Consider the following 19822-nt stretch of genomic DNA (forward strand, 5'->3'; position numbering starts at 1 on the left):
CATGAGCACCAGATATTGGTGGAAATATTAAGGCAACTCCATGTAGTTAAAAGGGAGGTTTATTTGGAGGTTTTACTTACAACAAGTAAAGGGATAGGTTATAGGGTCCAGGAGAGGTGAAGTACAGTCCAGTGGTGTTCTTTGGAGAACTCTACTCAGTCTACCATCCAACATCTAGGATTACCAGGAACCAAGAGAGATGGCACATCCAAATCTCAGGTCTTAAGGGCTCCCATCTTGGCCCTGCCTCAGGGGCAGGCCATAGGTAGGTGTGACAGTTACCAGAAACCTCACTGGGGGTAGTACTTCCAGGTCAAAGCTGGAACAGCTACCCACTACAGTGACTTGATGATTCTCTGGATTTCCTCATTGTCTGTTGTTATGTCTCCCTTTTCATTTCTGATTTTGTTAATTTGGATTCTCTCTCTGTCTCTCTCTCTGTCTCTGTCTCTCTCTCTCTCTCTCTCTCTCTCTCTCTCTCTCTGTCTTTTGGTTAGTTTGGATAAGGGCTTGTCTATCTTGTTGATTTTCTCAAAGAACCAATTCTTTGTTTTATTGATTCTTTGTATTGTTCTCTTTGTTTCTATTTTATTGATTTCAGCCCTCAATTTTCTTATTTCTTGTCATATATTCCTCCTGAGTGAGTTTACTTCTTTTTGTTCTGGAGCTTTCAGTTGTGATGTTAAGCCACTAGTGTGAGATTTCTCCATCTTCTTTACGTGGACATTTAGTGCTATGAATTTTTCTCTAGCATGGCTTTCTTAGTGTCTCATAAGTTTGAGTATGTTGTACATTCATTTTCATTGAATTCTAGGAAATCTTTAATTTTTTTATTTCTTCCTTGACTTATTGGTGATTCAGTTTGGCATTATTCAGTTTCCATGAGATTATAGGCTTTCTGTAATTTTTGTTGTTGTTGAAATCTAATGTTAAGCCATGGTGGTCTGATAAGATACAGGAGATTATTCCAAAATTTTTGTGTCTGTTGAGATTTGCTTTGTGACTGAGCATGTGGTCAGTTTTCGAGAAGGTTCCATGGGGTGCTGAAGAGAAGGTATATTCTTTTGTGTTAGGGTGGAATATTCTGTAGATGTCTATTAAGCCCATTTGAGTCATAATGTCTGTTATTTCCCTTATTTTTCTGTAAAGTTTCTGTCTGGCAGACCTGTCCATTGGTGAGAATGGGGTGTTGAAGTCTCCCATTACTAGTGTATCAGGTTTGATGTGCAATTTAAGCTTTAGTAATGTTTCTTTTACATATGTGGGTGCTCCTGTATTTGGGGCATAAATGTTCAGAATTGAGACTTCATCTTGATGGATTTCCCCCGTTATAAGCATGCAATGTCCTTTCTGATTTCTTTCAATTGATTTTAGTTTGAAGTCTATTTTATTAGATATTAGGATAGCTACTCCAGCTTGCTTCTTAAGCCCATTTAATTGAAAAGTGTTTTCCTAGCCTTTTATTCTGAGATAGTGTCTGTCTTTGAAGTTGAGATGTATTTCTTATATGCAGCAGGATAAATCTAGTTTTTGTATCCATTATGTTAGCCTGTGTCTTTTTATAGGTAAATTGAGACCATTGACATTAATAGACCAGTGATTGTTAATTCCTGTTATTTTTTGGTGGTAGTGTTGTATGTTTCCCTTCTTTGGTATTTGTTGGTGTGGGATTCTCTTTTGCCTGTGTTTTCATTGGTGTATCTAACTTCCTTAGGTTGGATTTTTCCTTCTAGTGCTTTCTGTAGGGCTGGGTTTATGGAAAGATATTGTTTAAATCTGGTTTTATCATGGAATATTTTGTTTACTCCAACTATGGTGATTGAGAGTTTTGCTGGGTATAATAGTCTGGGTTGGCATCCATGGTCTCTTAGTGTCTGTATAATGTCTGTCCAAGACCTTCTGGCTTTTAGAGTCTCCATTGAGAAGTCAGATGTTATTCTTATGGGTCTGCCTTTATATGTTACTTGGCCTTTTTCCTTTGCAGCTCTAAATATTTTTCTTTATTCTGTATGTTTAGTAATTTAATTATTATGCGGTAAGGGGATTTTTTTTTATCCAGTCTATTTGGTGTTCTGTAAGTTTCTTGTATCTTTATAGGCATTTCCTTCTTTAGGTTGGGAAAGTTTTCTTCTATGATTTTGTTGAATATATTTTCTGTGCCTTTCAGTTGGTATTCTTCTCCTTCTTCTATTCCTATTATTCTTAGATTTGGTCTTTTCATGGTGTCCCAAATTTCCTGGATGTTTTGTTGGCTTTACTATTTTCTTTGACTGATGAATCTATTTCCTCTATCGTATCTTCAATGTCAGAGATTCTCTCTTCCATCTCTTGCATTCTGTTGGTTATGTTTGCATCTGTAGTTGCTGTTTCTTTACTCAGATTTTTTATTTCGAGCATTCCCTCAGTTTGTGTCTTTTTTATTGTCTCGATTTCAGTTTTCAAATCTTGAACTGTTTCCTTCACCTGTTTAATTGCTTTTGCTTTGCTTTCTTTAAGGGACTTATTGATTTCTTCCAATTTTTTGTTTCTTTTCCTCAATTTCTTTAAGGGAATTTTTCATTTCCTCTTTAAAGGCCTCTATCATCTTCTTAAAGTTATTTTAAGGTCTATTTCGTTTGTTTCTTCTGCATTGGGATGTTCAGGTCTTTCTGATGTAGAACCACTAAATTCTGATGGAACAATATTAGTCTTTATGTTGTTGACTGCATTTTTGCACTGGCATCTACTCATCTCTTTCTCCACTCAGTGCAAGTGGTTTCTGTGTCTGAGGGAGCCTTTCTTGGTCCAATCAATACTCTTGTTCCAATGGGAGCTCTTGGTTTAATTGGTGCTGATGGACTCTTTGTCTCAGGAAGCAGCTCTTAGTCCAATCAGTGCTGGTGGGCTCTGTCTCAGGGAGTTGCTGCAGTCTTGGAGGGTGGGTGAATTTGGGAGGGGTGGGGCTTGTGGGTTACAGGGTCTGGTGAGAGATGGTGGTAGTCAGACCTGTCTTCAGGAGGCCTGTCTACGGGCCTGAAACTGGGACTGCAGTGGGTGGTGGTGTGGGGGCCAGGGTTATATCCCTGGGCCCAAAGCCTAGAGGCTGGGGTGTTCAGCTATGAGGACAAAGACACCTCTTAGTCCAATTGGTGCTGGTGGGCTCACTTTTAAGCATATTTTTTAGAGTGTGATTAGATCTTTTAGAGTGTAAATTAGATTATATTTCTTTCTATATCTGCTTGCCCTGTAGGATTTTGTGGTATACCTGTAATGTGCTTTATGTTGCAATATGCTAGAGACACATGCTGGAACATTGTCAGTCTTAATTTGTACAGGTATCCCCATGATGACCGTAACTTCTAATAAATGTGTAATTACAAAATAAACCTTCTCAGAACTCAAAGCAGTTGTCCATTGAAAATCATGAATATGTATCTATGGTATGGAGTACATATTTTAATTTTCCAAACTATGTAAAATGAAACACACCCATTTGCCAAATTTCATTCCTTTGGGTACCTTTTGGGTTACTTCTTGCAGGTAGTGGAGTTTGGTTATACAGAGAACAAATAGGACATTTCCTTATAATTTGCTTGGCTTGTTGCCAAGTGATAGAAGAATCGTTCTTCAAACCTTGGTTATTATCATGGAGTTTCTTATGAAATTCTGAGGCTTCTAGAATAGTTGATCTATTTCAACATTACCTTGTGATTGAGGGCCTGGTGGAACCCTATGGGATCAGATATGTGTTATATATAAGTGATGATTTCTATTTCTGATTATTTCTTGTAATTGAATAAATACCAAAGTTAATTCTGAATCATCTGGAGTAAGTTCAGCAGTGTCAATGTGTAAAACAACTCTTTTTACATACTGAGAGTCAGTAACTATGTTAAGAGTCTCTGTAAAATCTAATAATACATGAGAACAGCATTTAATTTTGACTTTTGAACAGAATTATAAGGGCTTTGAGTCATTTTACTTAAATTTCCTGACTGATAACCAGCCTTTCCTGATTTGTTTGCATCAGTATAGAATGTAGGAGCTTTAGAAATTGGTGTTCCTCATACAGTGTGAGAAAGGATTCAATCAGATCTCTTTATAAACTGATGGGATATTTGTTGCTAATCTCTCCCCAAAAATTACTGAAAACTCTTTGCCAATGTTCATTTTCTGTCCATAATGAGGAAATTTCAGCATTACTAAAAGGAACCACAATTTCTCCTGGGTCTATGCTTGCTAATTGCTGAGGTCTTCATTTTCCCTTCAGAATCAATTCAGACACCTTTTCTACATAAGTCTTTAACTTTTCACTCTCTGTGGTAAAACTATCTTCTCTCTGCATTAGAATTCCAGTAGGAGAATGTATTGAAGGTAAAATAATCAGAATACAATCAAGCTGAGGTTTCAGACAATCCATATGTGCATCCTATAATTTCTTTTCTACCAAAGCCAATTATCTCTCAGCCTCAGCTGATAATTTTCTTGGACTATTTAAGTCCTTATTATCTTTATAATGATTGAAATAAATGACTTAGTTCTTGAGTTGTTAATCCAAAAGTGGGTCATAGCCAGTTACTATCTCCCAGCAATTTTTGAAAATCATTAAGCATTTGTAGTTGATCTCTCCTGATTTGTACTTTCTGTGGTTGAATTTTTTTGTAAACCTGTCTTATATCCTAGGTAATTAATAGACTCTCCTCTTTGTATTTTTTCAGGAATAATTTGTAATCCCCAACAAGGCAAAATTTTCTTTATATCTTTAAACATTTTCTCTAAGGTATCTGCATCTGAATCAGCTAGTAAGATATCATCCATGTAATGGTAAATTTTAGATTGAGGGAACTGATTACAAATTATTTCCAATGACTGTTGTACAAAATAGTAACACAAGGTATTGCTATTTAACATCCCTTGTGGATGAACTTTCCACTGATACCTTTGAAGAGGCTGGGATTTATTACAAGTAGGCACTGTGAAGGCAAATTTTTCTCTATTCTGTTTTTCCAAAGGTATAGTAATAAAACAGTCTTCTAAATCTATCAGTATAATAGACCATCCTTTAGGTAATAGAGAAGACAAGGGAATTCCAGACTGTAAAGAGCTCATTAGCTGAATCACCGTATTAATATCTCTTAGATATTTTACCATTCTCCATTCCCATTAAAAAGATTTCTTTTTAATAACAAATACTGAAGAATATGGGGGCCCACAGAGGCTCCCTAGTAAGGCCTTACTCAAGGTCAGAGGATCTAAACTTGCTTTACCCAGCAGGGCTGCATAATGGGATAATTTGGCCAGGGGTGTGGTTACCAGGTGTTTTGAAGAGTCTACACTTGGCTGTACATTGTGCTTTGACCTTAAAAGGGGGGGGTCTTTTGCCTCTCCCCTTGATAGTATATAAAAGCCCATTAAAATAAAACTCTGGGTGGCTGAGTATTGGCCCAAGGCTCTCTGGAAGCTATCCTGTGTCTCTGTCTTTCTTGTTGTCTCTACCTATATTTCTGTTTAATACTTCTTCATTCTTCTCTCCTCCCCCAAGAACCCTTCAACAGGTCAGAGCTTGACTCCAATAGGAGAATTCCAAGGACTGGTTGATTCTTTAATATGTTGAACATTTAGCTGCTCCTGTACCAGCTGTTCTAATCCCTGTAATTTTTCTGATGTCAAAGGCCATTGTTTCATCCAGACAGTTTTGTCAGTCAACCATTTTAAAGGTAGGGCTGTTGGTACCTTTGAAAGATCAGCAACTCTTGTGCCTTCTTTATGTACAACCTGAATGGTCAGTGACTATTCTTTATGATACCTTTTAATATTTTTCTCAGAAGCATAAATTAGCTTATGGTTTGTTTTTGAGATTGGAGAAATGTAATTGGAGCATTGGAATCTGGGTATTCCATTGTTGTAACAAATCATGTTCCCATAAATTCATTTCTATGTTAGCCACACATGGCTTTCATTTTCCTCTCTGTCCTTCCAGCCCTATACATTTGCCCCATATTGCAGTTTGTTTTGCCTGAAATAAAGTTCCAGTCCCTAAAAGCTGAACATTTACCTCCTGAAAAGGCCAATATTGATGGCAAGATTTTGGTGCAATTATTGGTATACTTGCCCCCGTGTCTACCATTCTCTCAATTACATTTGTATTTTTAACTTTGGTCTTTGACTATTTATGGAAGTTTGCCAAAATATTTGCTTTATGGTTTCTCCTGAAATTTTTGTTTTATCTTCTAAAGCTGTTCTTTCATTCAGAGCAGTATGGTTTTTCATAACAGGTATTAAGTCTTTTAATTGCACTGTGGAGGAGTTTCCCCGATGCTGACAGGGGATTGAACCAAATTTGACATGGGGGCCTGCAAGAGGCCCCCCCCATGGTATTTCCCAACAGCAAAGGGTTACCTTGCCTATTCCATGTTGATCTGTATTTATTAGTTCAGTGTTGGCCTTTGCCACACCTTCTGCATATTCCAGAAAGCTGGGGCCTTCTGTTTGGATTCTCTCTAAAAGAAAAAAAAAATGTTCCTAGGAATGCCTTGTCTACAATTGTTTTTCAGTTGACCTGGTTTACCACAATTAAAACATCCAACCTTTTGACTTTTCTTAAAATTTTTAGAAGTCATTTCTCCTATCCAAGTGTCATCATAAGGGTGAGATCTAACAACAGCTGTATTTTTAATCCATTCATCTGTGGGTGCAGATGTTGCCTTTAAAGGCCTGGTCACCCTTTTACATTAGCATTTTCAAAAACCAAAGATTCAATTAATATTTGTCTAACTTCTGGATCTGATACCATTCTATTTACAGCTGAAGTCAATCTTTGTAAAAAGTCAGTGAAGGCTTCTTTGGGCCTTGTGTAACATTAGTAAATGGCTAAATCCTCTTTCCTGATTCTTCAGTCTTGTCTCAAGTATTTAAAGCTGCTGTATGGCATAGGGCCAAGGTGTGATCATCAAATGTAATCTGTCTTTGCACATCATCATAATGGTCCTCACTGAAGATTTGATCTTGGGAAATCTCATAACCTCTATCCCTACCTCGTTGTTTGATGACCCTAGCTTCATCTTTCCACCAGGTTCTCCACTGTAACTGAGGACCAGCTTCTAATACTGCTCTAACTAAATCTTTCTAGTCTTGTGGAATAATTCTGTTCAGAGTGGCCCATGAATTTAACATCTGCTTCACAAAAAGTGAATGCATACCATATAAAACTGTTGCTTCTTTATATCTCTTCAAATCTAACATTTCTATAGGATCCTAGTTAACTTCTGAATAGCCTTGGGGATGTCTATCATCTGGTGGTCATTCTTGAGTGGAAATTGGATAAATTAAGGTTGGTTTTCTAATGACATTGGGTCTCTCCTCTTCAGTTTCATAATGCAATGGTGTGGTAACTTCTGCTTTAAACTCCTCTGTCTGTGAATATTTTTCTTAGTTTCATCAGCCTGCCTTTCTAAGGATTTTATCTTATCAGTCCATTTTTTCATATTTGGCACCCATATCAAACAAGTTTTTAAGGGATAAAACAAGAGTTACCAAAATGATAATGATTATAATTGACATTACCTCAATCCCAGCTAAGTTGATTATCCCTTCATTTAATTGTTTTATTTCAAAACATCTATTGTGGAACTATACAGAGACCTAACTCCATGCATCATAATATTATTTCCCATTTTTTATGTGGGGAACACCCACCATCTTTTTTTGTTTTGTTTTGTTTTTGGTTTTTTAAGACAGAGTTTCTCTGTGTAGCTTTAGTACCTTTCCTGGAACTTACTCTGTAGCCCAGGCTGGCCTCAAACTCACAGAGATCCGCCTGCCTCTGCCTCCCAAGTGCTGGGATTAAAGGCGTGCGCCACCACTGCCTGTCCTTTTTTTCAATTCTCTTTTTTTTCTTTTAAATCTAATTCCCCTCTTTAGGAATTCCCAGTTGTCTCACCAGATCTGCTGACGACGATAGTGAAGTATGAGTCTGACTGTCACTGCATAGCACAGTTGAGCAGAGAACACGGGTGTTGCAGAGCCTTGCTGACGGCTGCTGCAACTGCTCACCTCTAGCTGTGAGCTGAGCGTGTGTCCCGGCTGCAACAGTAGAAGCCTGAGCTCGTGTTGAGGACACTAACCTGTTGTGGCAGCAACCCGAGGAGGGCGACAGGGGAAGTCTGCAGCCCACAGGGAGAAGGAGCCAGCTGTCTGAAAAGCAGACACAGGATGACATGTGGAAGAAGCACATGTGGCGGGAGCTGCCCGAAGGCAGAGCCAGCCAGTTGTGGGTAGCTAACTCTGTTTGGAGCCCAGGCACCTCTGGAGTTTGGGTTCTGTGGAGTTTGGGCAGCAGCTGGAGGCTGTTGTAGAGAGACTGCAACAGGAAAATCCCAGGCTCACTCAGAGGGCTTGGGGCAAGGAAGGAGGAGCTAGCTCTGCCCTCTGACTCAATTTATTGTCAGAATGCCATCAAAATATCACATGACGCACAAGCTTCATGTGGTATGACTTCCCTAGCTGGCAAGCAGTGCATATATGGCATGTGGTTACCTGCATGGTTGATCCATGGCTACTTGCATAGTGAGGGCCCTCTTGTGATATGCTGAATATGCTATCCAATCACAATAGAAACTACTTCCGTCTTTGGCTACTTTCTGCTGTAAGTCCTATAAAAAGCTGCTAGACAAACAGTATTTCCCTCTACCTTGTTTTTATCTCAGGACTTTTGTCTTCTTTCTGGAGTGCTACTTTCTATCATAAATTTTAAGAAATATTTTTTAAATATTAATATTAAATATTTAAATATTTTCGTATGTATGGGCATTTTGCTTACATGTATGTATGTATGCCACATGTGTGTGTCGTGACTATGGACATCAGAAAAGGGTGTCAGATCACCTGGAACTGGAGTCCCAGATGTTTGTGAGGCACCATGGGAGTGCTGGGAACTGAACACGGGTTCCCAGGAAAAGCAGCCAGTCCTCTTAACCAATGAACCATCTCCCCAGACCCTCTACTACAAATCTTTAACTTTTATCTTTAAGGTTTCTCTTTTATGTTTTGTTAAAGGTTTACTGTGTGTGTGTGAATGTATTTCTGTGTGGGGTATGTGCATGTGAGAGTAGTTCCATGTGGAGGCCTGAAGAGGCAGTTGGATTGTGGAGCTGGGGTTACAGGTTGTTACAGTTGTCAGCCAACTTTCTTGGGGTTTTCTCTAAGTGCAGGATGCTTTAAACACAGAGCCTTCTTTCTCGTCCCCGAGCTTTCTTTCTACAAAGAAAATGCCTCTTCAAGACTCAGCCTTGGCCTGTGGATTTCCCTTTTTGAGTTCCTGAGACAAGGACCTGGAACTAACTCCTGTGTTATGCACGCCTGAGATGAGAAAGTGTGAGAAAGTCTGCTGTGCACTCCAAAGAACACTATTAGTTCCTTTCTCTGTTTCACTCTTAGGACTCCAGGCTTCTACTTACACATCTCCTTCCTTGGATGTCTGTTGGAGTCTTCACTCTTCCCTCAGGAGGATGAAACCCTTTCAGGGTGGGTAGAACCTCTAGTGCAGTGGTTCTCAACCTGTGGGTTGTGACCCCTCTGGGCCTTTCCCTTAGCACCGAGATTTCCAAGAGTTTCTGTGGGATGAAGAGCACTGGACAAATGTTGTCCAACTTTTAGTACAAAATCTATTTAAAGAGAAATTTTCTTTCCAAGAGGTGTTTATTGATGGAAAAGAAAAGTAGGCTAGAAAGCCAGAAAGGGGAGGGTGTAGAAAAGCCTGGCCGTAAAGCTGGCTGCCATTCCTGACCACGAGTGTCGCCGTCCAGTCACTTCTTCTTCTTGCCCTTTTTTGCCTTCGCCTGCTTCTTCTTCTGCTTGGCTTTCAGCTTTGCCTCCCTCTCCTTCTTCTCCTTCTCCTCCTTCTCCTTTTGCTTTGCCTCCTCTTCTTCTTTCTGCTCCAGCAGTAATTTGAGGTTCGGGTCTGGCATCTTGCCGAACTTGTCTGGAGCAAGCACATGGAGCTTTCGGAGCTTCCTGGGTTTGAAGTGTCTCCTTTGAAGACAGAGGTCAACGAGAGCAAAGAATGCGGCAACTGCCATAAGAACCTAGGGAACAAGTGGGTCTTCATTATTTTGACTGTCCACCTAGAAGGCAGGCACAGATTCCATTCTTGGTCTCTCATCTGAGGTGATGCACAGTGTACCCCCAAAACACCTCGATCCTAGACCCTCCTTCTGTCTGCCCTCCCTGGTTTCATGCCCAGTGTCCCCATCATCTTTCTTTTTCCTTTCTTTTCACATACACGAGAGTCACAGGTGACTTGGCTGCCTTCTTAGACACCACGTTTAAAAGGTGTCTTCTGCATTAGAAACATTTACCAACTTCTTAAATTTGCTTTGACCCAAGCTTTATTTGTTTGTTTGAGACAGGGTCTCATGTACCCCAGGCTGGCCTTGAACTTACTACTGTGCCAAGGATGGCTTTGGACTTTGGGTCCTCTGCCTCTACCTCCTGAGTGCCAACATTGTAGATAGGCATGAGGTACTACAGTAAGTTTTTGCAGTGTCATAGATCAGACTAGACCAGCACTCTATAGACTCAGCAGCAATCTAGCCCATGATCCCAGGATTTTTGTGACAGTGATTTAGGACACCCACAGATTAGCAGAAACACCTCACCAAAGCTATAATGTAGGTGACTGTCAATTCACTTTTAGACTTCACACCAAAGACTATGGCGCCTATGAGGAACACACAGGTGAAGAGGTCGTTCAAGAGGTCCTGAAAGTGGGAGAGATAAGCTGGTCTTAGATAGATGAGCTCCATGCACCCCAGAAACAGCACAGTATCCTCCATGTAACCATGTTCAAATGTCCCCCCACCCTGAAAATTTAAAATATACAAAGGCAAATATGTTTCTGGCCAAGCAGATCAACCAGCGGCTCCCTGCTGGCCTCTGTGAGTGGAGCACACAGTCCAAACTTAACTGCTGTCTGCCCAGGTGAGCCACAAGATACCATCTTGCCTAAAACACCAGGGATCCAGTGCCAATCAGTAGTCATATAAATAAATGCATAGGCTACTTGATGGTATCTCTGTTCGGTACTTCCCCTCATCATTTCTGTACTCTCCTCTCTGGAGCTTCCGTGAGCAGTATTGCTGCTGCCAGGAGGCTCTCTGACTTAACTCTGGGAGCCTTGCTGCTCCCTCTACACCCAACCCTGCCTTACCCCCTGGACCACCTTCCTTGATTGCTTCCTCCTTCATCATTTTTTTCTTTTCATTCCTTGGGGATTTGGTCTTCCTTTACCACATACAAGCTTTCTTCTCCCAACACAGAATAAAACCAACCAAAATTCTATGTATTTGTGCCCCTTGTCCCATTTACTATTAGTTGTGTTTTATCTTAGAGTGTCCAAATTTTAAATTGTTTTTAATTTTAATGGGATGTACAATCTCTTCTGCCAATATTCCTAGGTACTCTCATTGAATGTTCTGTCCAACTTTCTTTTACAAAAAGGTTTGCTTATTTTTATTTTATGTGTATAAGTGTGTTGTCTCCATGTACGTGATCATACCAAATGTGTGTAGTGCCTGAGAAGGCCAGAGAGGGCATTGGATTCCCTGGAGTTACAGCAGCTTGTGAGCTGCTTGGGTGCTGGGAACCCAACCTGGGTCCTCTGCAGAAGGAGCCAGTGCTCTTAACTGCTTAGCCAACTCACCAACTGCTGTCCCAGGTTTTCAATGCTACCTCTGTCATATACAAGTTGCAGTATGTGTATAAGTCTGAATTCTCTGATCTATTCCTACATCAGTATACTATTATAAAATACAATAGGCTGGGTGCCTTAAACAACAGATGTTTATCCTCTCAGAGTTCTGGGTCTGGAAGGACCAAGAGCAAGGTCCCAGAGCACTCTCCTTGGCTGGAGACAACTGCCCTTCCCTCTCTATCTTCATATGACCTTTCATACGACCTGTCTCTTCCTGGAATGATACTAATCATTTTGGATCAGAGTCCCAACCTTAAATTTTCTGTTTATTTTTAGTTGCTTCCTCAAAAACTCCATCTCAGGATATAAATCCAGGGAGGACACAAACATTCCACTGGTAACAATTCCATTAGTTAATCCACGATCTAGCACCATATCTTAGGGTAAATCTGGTATCTGGTTGGGAAAATCCATTCTTGTAGTTCTTTTCATTTTTCCAAAGAATTTTATTTGTAATATTTTTACTAGCTCATATTAGTTATACAGAATGATGGGCTCATTATATTTTATTTAGTAATTTATTTATTTTTACTTTAATTGTATTGGTGTTTTTCCTGCATGTATGTCTGTGTGAGGTTTTCAGATCTTGGAGTTACAAGTTGATAGCTTGGAGACAGTTGATAGCTGCCACGTAGGTGCTGGGAATTGAACCTGGGTCCTCTGGAAGAACAGTCAGTGCTCTCAACCACTGAGCCACCTCTCCAGCCTCCCCATTATATTTTTATACATGTATATAAAGTAATCAATCACATTACCTCCCTCTCCCTGTCACCTTCTCTTTGTCTGTCTTCCCACTTTGGCTACTCTACTTCTTTCCAACTATCCTCACCTCCTTCCTCTTGTTACAATGCATTTGGCATCCTAGGACACTCCGTTGCATGTACTATGCATACATATTTCTCTCTGAACAATGCACCTAACAACCTGTAAGCAACCTGGGACCCCACCTGCATCAAACTACTAGTGGAGTAAGTTTCTCCTCCCCTTAATGACTTGGACAATTTCTACCCAAATTGATTCAGTACTGTGGAGGGGGATATGGAAGGTAGGAGTGCTGATCTGGCCTAAACTGGTTTTGGGCACATGTGCAATAAGCTAAAACTGTGTTTTCAAGAGAACTTTTAGGAAGAATCCCCTATTTACTATCTTATGACTATGCATATTTGGAGTTGCATATGATTAAAATCAGATGCATTATGGGAAGGGATATGCCCATGAGCAAGGGCTTACTTATATAGTCCAAGCCTATTAGTCTTGATAGAGAACCACCCAAATTACACCCTTTGTAAGCAAACTCCTCCCACACTTGAACCCCATAAAGGAAGTCCCAAACAACAACTGAAAGAGGCCCCAAGCAATAACTGGGGCCCTTGATTACCTTCACTTGGGTAGCTGCTGTCAGTCTTGACTGTGTATCTGCCTGTTCAATGGCTGCACTTTGAACAGAGATTACTGCTTACTTTGCAGTCTCTGTGGGCTTGAATAGGAGGCTAAGAAGCCAAAAACACCTTGCCAGACCTCCACCACCAGTAACAGTATAGCCTAACCTGGCCTCAAACTTGCTATGTAACTGAGGCTGGTTTTGAACTTCTGATCTCTTGCCTCAACCTTCCAAGTGTTAGAACAGAGGTGTATGTCACCACATCTGGTGGCAGATGCTTCATTTATTTTCAGTCATATCTTAGCATATAGATTTGAACCTGAATTCTTTAGCTGTCTGGTAAGTTAAAATGTCCAATGCCCTCTTACTATTATTCAGCAGTTTCTTTCTTTATTAAACATTCTCATGGCCGGTGATGGTGGCACATGTCTTTAATCCCAGCACTCAGAAGGCAGAGGCAGGCAGATTTCTTGAGTTCAAGGCAAGCCTGGTCTACAGAGTGAGATCCCGGACAGCCAGGACTACACAGTGAAACCCTGTCTTGAAAAACAAAAACAAAACCAAAAACCCAACAAGAAGTCAAACAAAATAACAACCAAACATTCTCTTGGTTGCTCGAAGTTACAAGTAAGATTTCTGAAAAGTTTGTTGCCAGTTTTTCCCCAGTTTAACCATTGCTACTGTGCAGGGATGAAGTTTTGGGTTTCTATATTATGCCATATTTAGATGATGTCAGTTTCATTTAATGTAGAAAGTTCTTGTTTTTGATCACTTTAAATGTTTCTTCTCCAGTCTCTAGTATGGAATTCTGATTTTGTATTCTGTGTCTCATCTTCTCCTTCATGTTCCTTCTGTTTGTCTTTCAGGGCTAGTTCTAGATAATCCTCCCACACCTGTCAACTCCTTCATTCTCTCTTGAGTTGTGTCAGATCTGCTCACTCATTCTGTATATGTATTCATTTGTATTTATTTTATATGTATGAGTGTTTTGCCTGCATGTGTACATGTGTATCACATGTGTGTAGGTGAGTGGAGGCCAGAAGAGGGTCAGATCCTCTGAAAGTCAAGTCACAGGAGGCCAAAAGCCACGTGATATGGGTGCTGGGAACTGAACCCAGGTCCTCTGTAAGAGCAACAAGTATTCTTAACTACTGAACAATCTCTCTAGAGACATTCCAACTCCCTCAACAACTCTTTGTTTAGACAAGGTCTTGCTTTGTCTCAGGCTGGCCTCAAAGTCACTCTGTAGTACAGGCTGGCCTTGAACTCTTGAGCCTCCTTCCTCAGCCTCCTGGGATGACAGATTGTGCTACCACACTGGGCCCTGATCTGATTTTAACTCATCTGTTCACATTTTTACTTCAAGTATTATATTTTCTATTGTAGACATTAAACTACTCACTTTAAAAATTGTTTATTCTGTCCCTATAGTCTTTTTGTTGTTGTTGTTTTTCAATACAGAGTTTCTCTATGCAGCCCTGGCTGTCCTGGAACTGGCTCTGAAGTCTAGGCTGGCCTCTAACTCAGACATCTGCCTGCCTCTGCCTCCCAAGTGCTGGGATCAAAGGTGTGTGCCACCATTGCCCAGTGTTATAGTCTTATTTTTATCTGCAATCATTTAAACAGCATTGATTATGTTCTCATATCACAGTTCATCTACGGTCTCTGAGTCTCAGGATTCTGTTCTTCCAACTTGTTTCATTTATTTTTCTTTTGATACCAAATTTTTGCTATGAGTCCAGGATGGCCTTGAAATCAGTTTTCCTGTTTTGGCTTTTGAGTGTTAGGATTATAGACATATCCTATGGAAACATGGACCATGTGTGCCAATTTTTGATTCTTAGTTTGGAGCATTTTTAAAAGACTAAGTGTATCACAAATCACATGCTTTGGCTGTGGTTCTGCATTTATTTCTGTTATGAGTTCGTAGGATGTGATTAGAACATCATCAGTGCAAGGCATGTGTTTTCTAGACTCTGGGCAGCAAAAAAATTCAGATTCCACATCTATGCAAGGGAAAGCTCTTAGCTTTCCCATTCTCAAAGAAAACCCAGGCCTCCTGTCCCCACTCCCACAGGTCAAGTATAGACCGATGTTTCCTGCTTCTTTGTGCTGGCAGTGTGTGTATGTCTTCCTTCTCCATCTTTCCTCTATGGATGCAGTATTCTCCAGGTGCTGGCTTGATTTCTTAGGCCTCTGCTTGGCTTTGGCTTAAGGCCTTGTGCTGGCTTGTTTTACGTCCACTTGACATGAACTAGATTCAACAGAGAGGAGGGACCCTCAATTGAGAAAATGTCTCCAAAGATCCAGCTCGGGGGCATTTTCTTAATTAGTGATTGATGGGAGAGGGTCCAGCCCATTATGGGTGATGCCATCCCTGGGCTGGTGGTCCTGGGTTCTATAAGAAAGCTTGCTGAGCAAAGCATGGGGAGCAAGACAGAAGCAGCATTCCTCTATGGCATCTGCATCATGTCCTGTCTCCAGGTCCCTGTCCTGCTTAAGTTCTTATCCTGACTTCCCTTGATGATGAACTGTGATGTAAAAGTATAAACTGAATTAACTCTTTCCTCCCTAAGTAGCTTTGGTCATGATGTTTTGTCTCAGCGATAAAAACCTAAACTAAGACAGGCCTCATCTCTTGTCTTGAGAGTATTTGAAAATCCCTATCTCAAGTTCCTGAGATGGTACCTCATGAGTCACTCCCAACAATCTACAGCTTGTATTGTCACTACTCCCGTTTTCCATCTCGAGAACCTTTGCATCCTATCTCTATTCCTTCCCTCTTCTTCCTCCTTCTCCTCCCTCCATTCCATCCTCTCTCCCTCACTCCCCCTTTCTTCCCTCATTTCTCTTCCTCCTGTCTTTCTAGCTAGGCTGTTTAGTAAAAGCAATATTGGTTACATTTCCATCACTATGTTTATGTTAAGTAGAGGAGGACTGACTTTCATTTTTGGTGGATGTTATTTTACTGAGTCTTTTCAGTCTCTTCACTGGACACATAGTCTCCATCTTTTTGTCTTCTGTGTGTTCTGTTTCCAAGAGTTTTCATTTTAGTTCCATCTCCTTCCTTCCTGTACTGAAGGTCTTCATGAGGACTGATGGATCCCTGGACACTAACAGCTTTTAACAAAAGGGCAGATAGGTAGGTGATCACAGCTATCAGAAGCATATTTCATTAAGTTTTGATTTTTTTTTCTTTCTTGCTATTTACTAGTTGTGTTGAGTTGAAGGGCAGGTTATTTGACTTTTGGCAATTCACTTGCTGGTTTGTAAGGGTAATGAAATGGGGGAACAGAGGTCTCTAGAGGTGGGTAATGAACAAAGGGAGTTGGAAGCTGAGGTGTTAATTGGCTATGGGGGATTTAGGTGGGTACACTTGGTGATTCCATTGAGTGAGGCGAGGGAATTTGAGTCATGAGCCCTAAGACACAATGGCAAGAAGTTTACATGAGTTCAATCTCCCTACAGATTGTTACAGACCCTGAGGTACAGATAAAGGACTAGAGGAATGGATGCTTGAGTGACTTACCAAGCTCAGCCTCACCCATTGGGTGACTATTTCAGGTTGACCATGCTTCTGAAACATTATTTTCATCAGAGACCTGATATTGTTTTAGTCATGCTTGAAATTTGCTTCACTTTACCTTACTGGTTTATGCAGAGTTTGATTTTCTTTTTTGAATCCTGGAATGATATTCCAATGAGATGTATACCAGGAAAAGCATCAGCAGAAATGGCTGGTTGTTACAGCCTTCCCTATTTGTGAGGCTAGCAAAGCCTCGGTGCCTATTTCTGTGACCCAACACAGGCAGGTTTGGGGATCATTTCTGCCTGGCTTCCCCTCTACAACCCAACTTCCCAGCCTGAGCACCGGTAGAGGAGGCAAGGTTGTCTTTTTCCAGGAGGTAGAATGTGATTGGCACCACCTTTCCTACAGTCTTTACTTACAGTCACAGGCCAGTAGATGAAAGTAGTATATCTGCTGATGGCGAAGGTGTAAAGGAACATGAAGAAAGCAAAAAAGGACAGTTCCATAGTGAGGACCAGGATCAGGAGGGGGTGTGCGGAAATTGATTCAAAGCGGTTGAGTCCAGCGATCATGAAGGCCTGGGTGGAGAAATACATACACCTGAGCTGCTACAACGTCTCTCCCCGACTTCTGAGGCCCTCCCCTCCACAGACACCCCTAGAATTCCAATCCAGCTTACGATACTCAGGGTCTTGACCACGGCGTGTCCCCCGAGCCAGAAATCTTTATTGCAGTCTTTGAATTCCCACTTGTAGCGATCAAACCCCTTTCTTGTGCCCACATCATCCTTGGGCATAGGTGTTGCCATGGTTAGCAGTAGTTCTCAATTTCTCGGGGCTCAGACTTGCCTGCAGTCCTTGAACAGGCCCAGCTCAACAGAGAGCCTGGTGTCTTCAGACCTGTTCAAGGGCGGCGCTCAACTGACCGCTGGGACGGCAGAATTCTAACGCTTATGGTTGGTCAGCGCGAGCACCTCATCTCATGGACCGGCAGGATTGCGTCGACCCTGGCAGAGGCCTGAAATTCCCACCCTCCATGCAGCAACTTGCACTAAGCCCCACTGGTACTAGCGAGGCCTTACTTGAACCGGAGTCCCAGTTGTGTGGCTATTGCTCCCTGAGGTCCTGGCTCTCCCGACCTCCTGGGGCAACCTTGTGGAGGAGTGGGAGGGGTAACGCGACTTTTAGACAAGGCCACACGAGGAAGCAGAAGTGTTGCCGACTTCACAGCCCTGTCTTTATAGTCACACACATGGGCTTGGGAGCTCATGATGGCCTGGAGGGAGTGATTGTACTTGGAGTCTCTGCTAAATGCTAGGAAGGGCTGGGTGACTTTAGCATGCTTTCTGCCTCAGTGGGGCGGTAGAGAGTTTAGTTTTCATTCCCAGGGCTTTTTTCCATGTTATTCATGTTCTTGATGACCAATAACGCATCAATGAGACACAAGATTGCTGCTGAGAGGCACAGGATCTGTCAGACACAACAGGGGTGGGAAGTAACGGTCAGATTACTTTACAATTAGCACAGCGTCCATCTCTCATTCCTATTCCTATCCGAGGAGGTCAAGAGCTGCAACAGTCCCTCCTGACTGCTGTAGGTCCGGTTTGTCTTTCCAAGAGAAAGGGAAACATTGGAGTTTGCTGCCCCCAGTGTCCTGATCCTATGACTTGCTACTATAACAGTGGTTCCCAACTTGTGGGTTGTGACCCCTTGGACCTAATGACCCTTTCACAGGGGTGGCCTAAGATGAGTGGAAAACACAGATATTTACATTATGATTCCTAACAATAGCTAAATTACAGTTACAAAGTAGCATTGAAAATAATTTTATGGTTGGGTGTCACCACAACATGAGGAACTGTGTTAAAGAGTTGCAGCATTAAGTAGGTTGAAAGCCAGTGCCTTAGATAATGACCTTTGCAGTTCTGAGTTGAGTGCCTGGCAGTTGAGCCTGAGTGGTGAATGGTCTGGAGCTCTCTGAGGAGGGGACAGATTTGAGATTCAGAAAACGCACCTGCAGTTACTATGAGATGAAGGGAGAGTGAACCTGGATAAGGCAGGAAGACACGGAGGTGGGCTGATGCCAGTACAGGCAAGAAGAAATGAAGGAGGGAGTGTGGGGGGACCATGGCAGTACAAAGCTCAATTGATGAGTTGCCAGATAGGGACCAGGGATGGTAGCACCTGGTATTCCAGCCATGGATGTTTCTCTTTGTGGGCTACCTGATGACAGATTGTTAGTAGGCTTTGTTGCAGCCCCTGTGTGAGTTTCTCAGGGGTAAGGGCTCTGTTTCCAGTGCCCAACTCTAGCTTGGCACAATGCAGTGGCGTTAACAAATGTTCTCCAATTTATGAAATGAACTTAAAGAATTTAAATCCTTTTTAAAGTTTCTACATTTCTTTCTTTGGTGTGTGTGTGTGTGTGTGTGTGTGTGTGTGTGTGTGTGTGTGTGTAGGCCTGTACATGCCACAGCATGTGTTTGGAGGTTAGAGATAACAGGTAGGAGTCAGCTCTCTCCTTCCATTATGTGGATTCCAGGACTTCAACTTGGGCCATCAGGCTTAGCGGCAAGTACCACTGAGACATCACCCCTGTCCTAAACTGTTTTCTTTTCTTGGTTCATTTCTGTCCACATTATTGAATCAAATCCAAGTTCCATTTCCTTACTCTTCCTATTCTTTAAACATCTGATTCGCTATTTCTTACATTCTTCCATTTGATATGGATTTAGGCTCAGTTTATCTAAGCTTTGTGACCCATGACAAAGTATTTAACCTCAGTCTAAGGACATACCCAGGTGTCTGTAAACCTGAATGTTTAAAGTTAAGTCAGGGACCTGGGAAGTGGTGCTGTTGGCATAGTGTTGGCCTGGCATGCACAAGGCCCTGGGTTTGATCCCCAGCACTGCATAAATCAAGCATGGTGGTGTGTACTTATTATCCATCAGGGGAATAGGGTTTGTGTAGAAGCAGGATAATCAGATGTTCAAGTTTATCCTCAACCACAGAGCAAGTTAGAGACTGGCCTGGATTGGAGACCTTATTTATAAAGGTCTAAGACTAAGGAAGCACCTAGACTGTGCTGGGCACACACTAGGTACTTCACCATAGGCAGGATCTCTTCCTCCTTGGACAAGCAGTTACCCAATTCTAAAAGTCCCCACTTTATATCTGTGTTTAATATA

General features: G+C 41.6%; 3 protein-coding genes across 6 annotated transcripts in view; 1 reads left to right on the forward strand and 2 right to left on the reverse strand.

Moving 5' to 3' along the window:
• The window catches only part of LOC131911842 (CKLF-like MARVEL transmembrane domain-containing protein 2), a 60882-nt gene that overhangs the window by 26932 nt on the left and 14128 nt on the right, over positions 1 to 19822 (reverse strand). For 2 of the 3 annotated variants that reach the window (XM_059264246.1, XM_059264244.1), the window contains one exon: positions 17988 to 18107. The exons of the other annotated variant lie outside the window; for it this stretch is intronic. In XM_059264246.1, coding sequence (XP_059120229.1) covers positions 18009 to 18107 — 99 coding nt within the window. In that variant the 3' untranslated portion in view covers positions 17988 to 18008. Of the gene's footprint in view, positions 1 to 17987; positions 18108 to 19822 lie in introns of those variants that run through there. 3 annotated transcript variants of the gene reach the window in all.
• Positions 1 to 19822, forward strand: part of Tk2 (thymidine kinase 2) — a 96725-nt gene that overhangs the window by 21284 nt on the left and 55619 nt on the right. The window lies entirely within an intron of this gene.
• LOC131911843 (CKLF-like MARVEL transmembrane domain-containing protein 2B) lies at positions 9657 to 17604 on the reverse strand. 2 transcript variants are annotated; one of them, XM_059264247.1, is made up of 4 exons: positions 17318 to 17604; positions 17058 to 17216; positions 10635 to 10736; positions 9657 to 10061 (listed from the first exon to the last, which is right to left on the reverse strand). In XM_059264247.1, the coding sequence occupies exons 1-4, from the start codon at positions 17444 to 17446 to the stop codon at positions 9783 to 9785; spliced, it is 669 nt and encodes a 222-aa protein (XP_059120230.1). In that variant the 5' UTR covers positions 17447 to 17604; the 3' UTR covers positions 9657 to 9782. The 2 variants fall into 2 exon arrangements, with proteins under 2 accessions (XP_059120230.1, XP_059120231.1); XM_059264248.1 differs by lacking the exon at positions 10635 to 10736.

This window comes from Peromyscus eremicus, chromosome 5 (genome assembly GCF_949786415.1).
Source record: "Peromyscus eremicus chromosome 5, PerEre_H2_v1, whole genome shotgun sequence".
NCBI lineage: Eukaryota > Metazoa > Chordata > Mammalia > Rodentia > Cricetidae > Peromyscus > Peromyscus eremicus.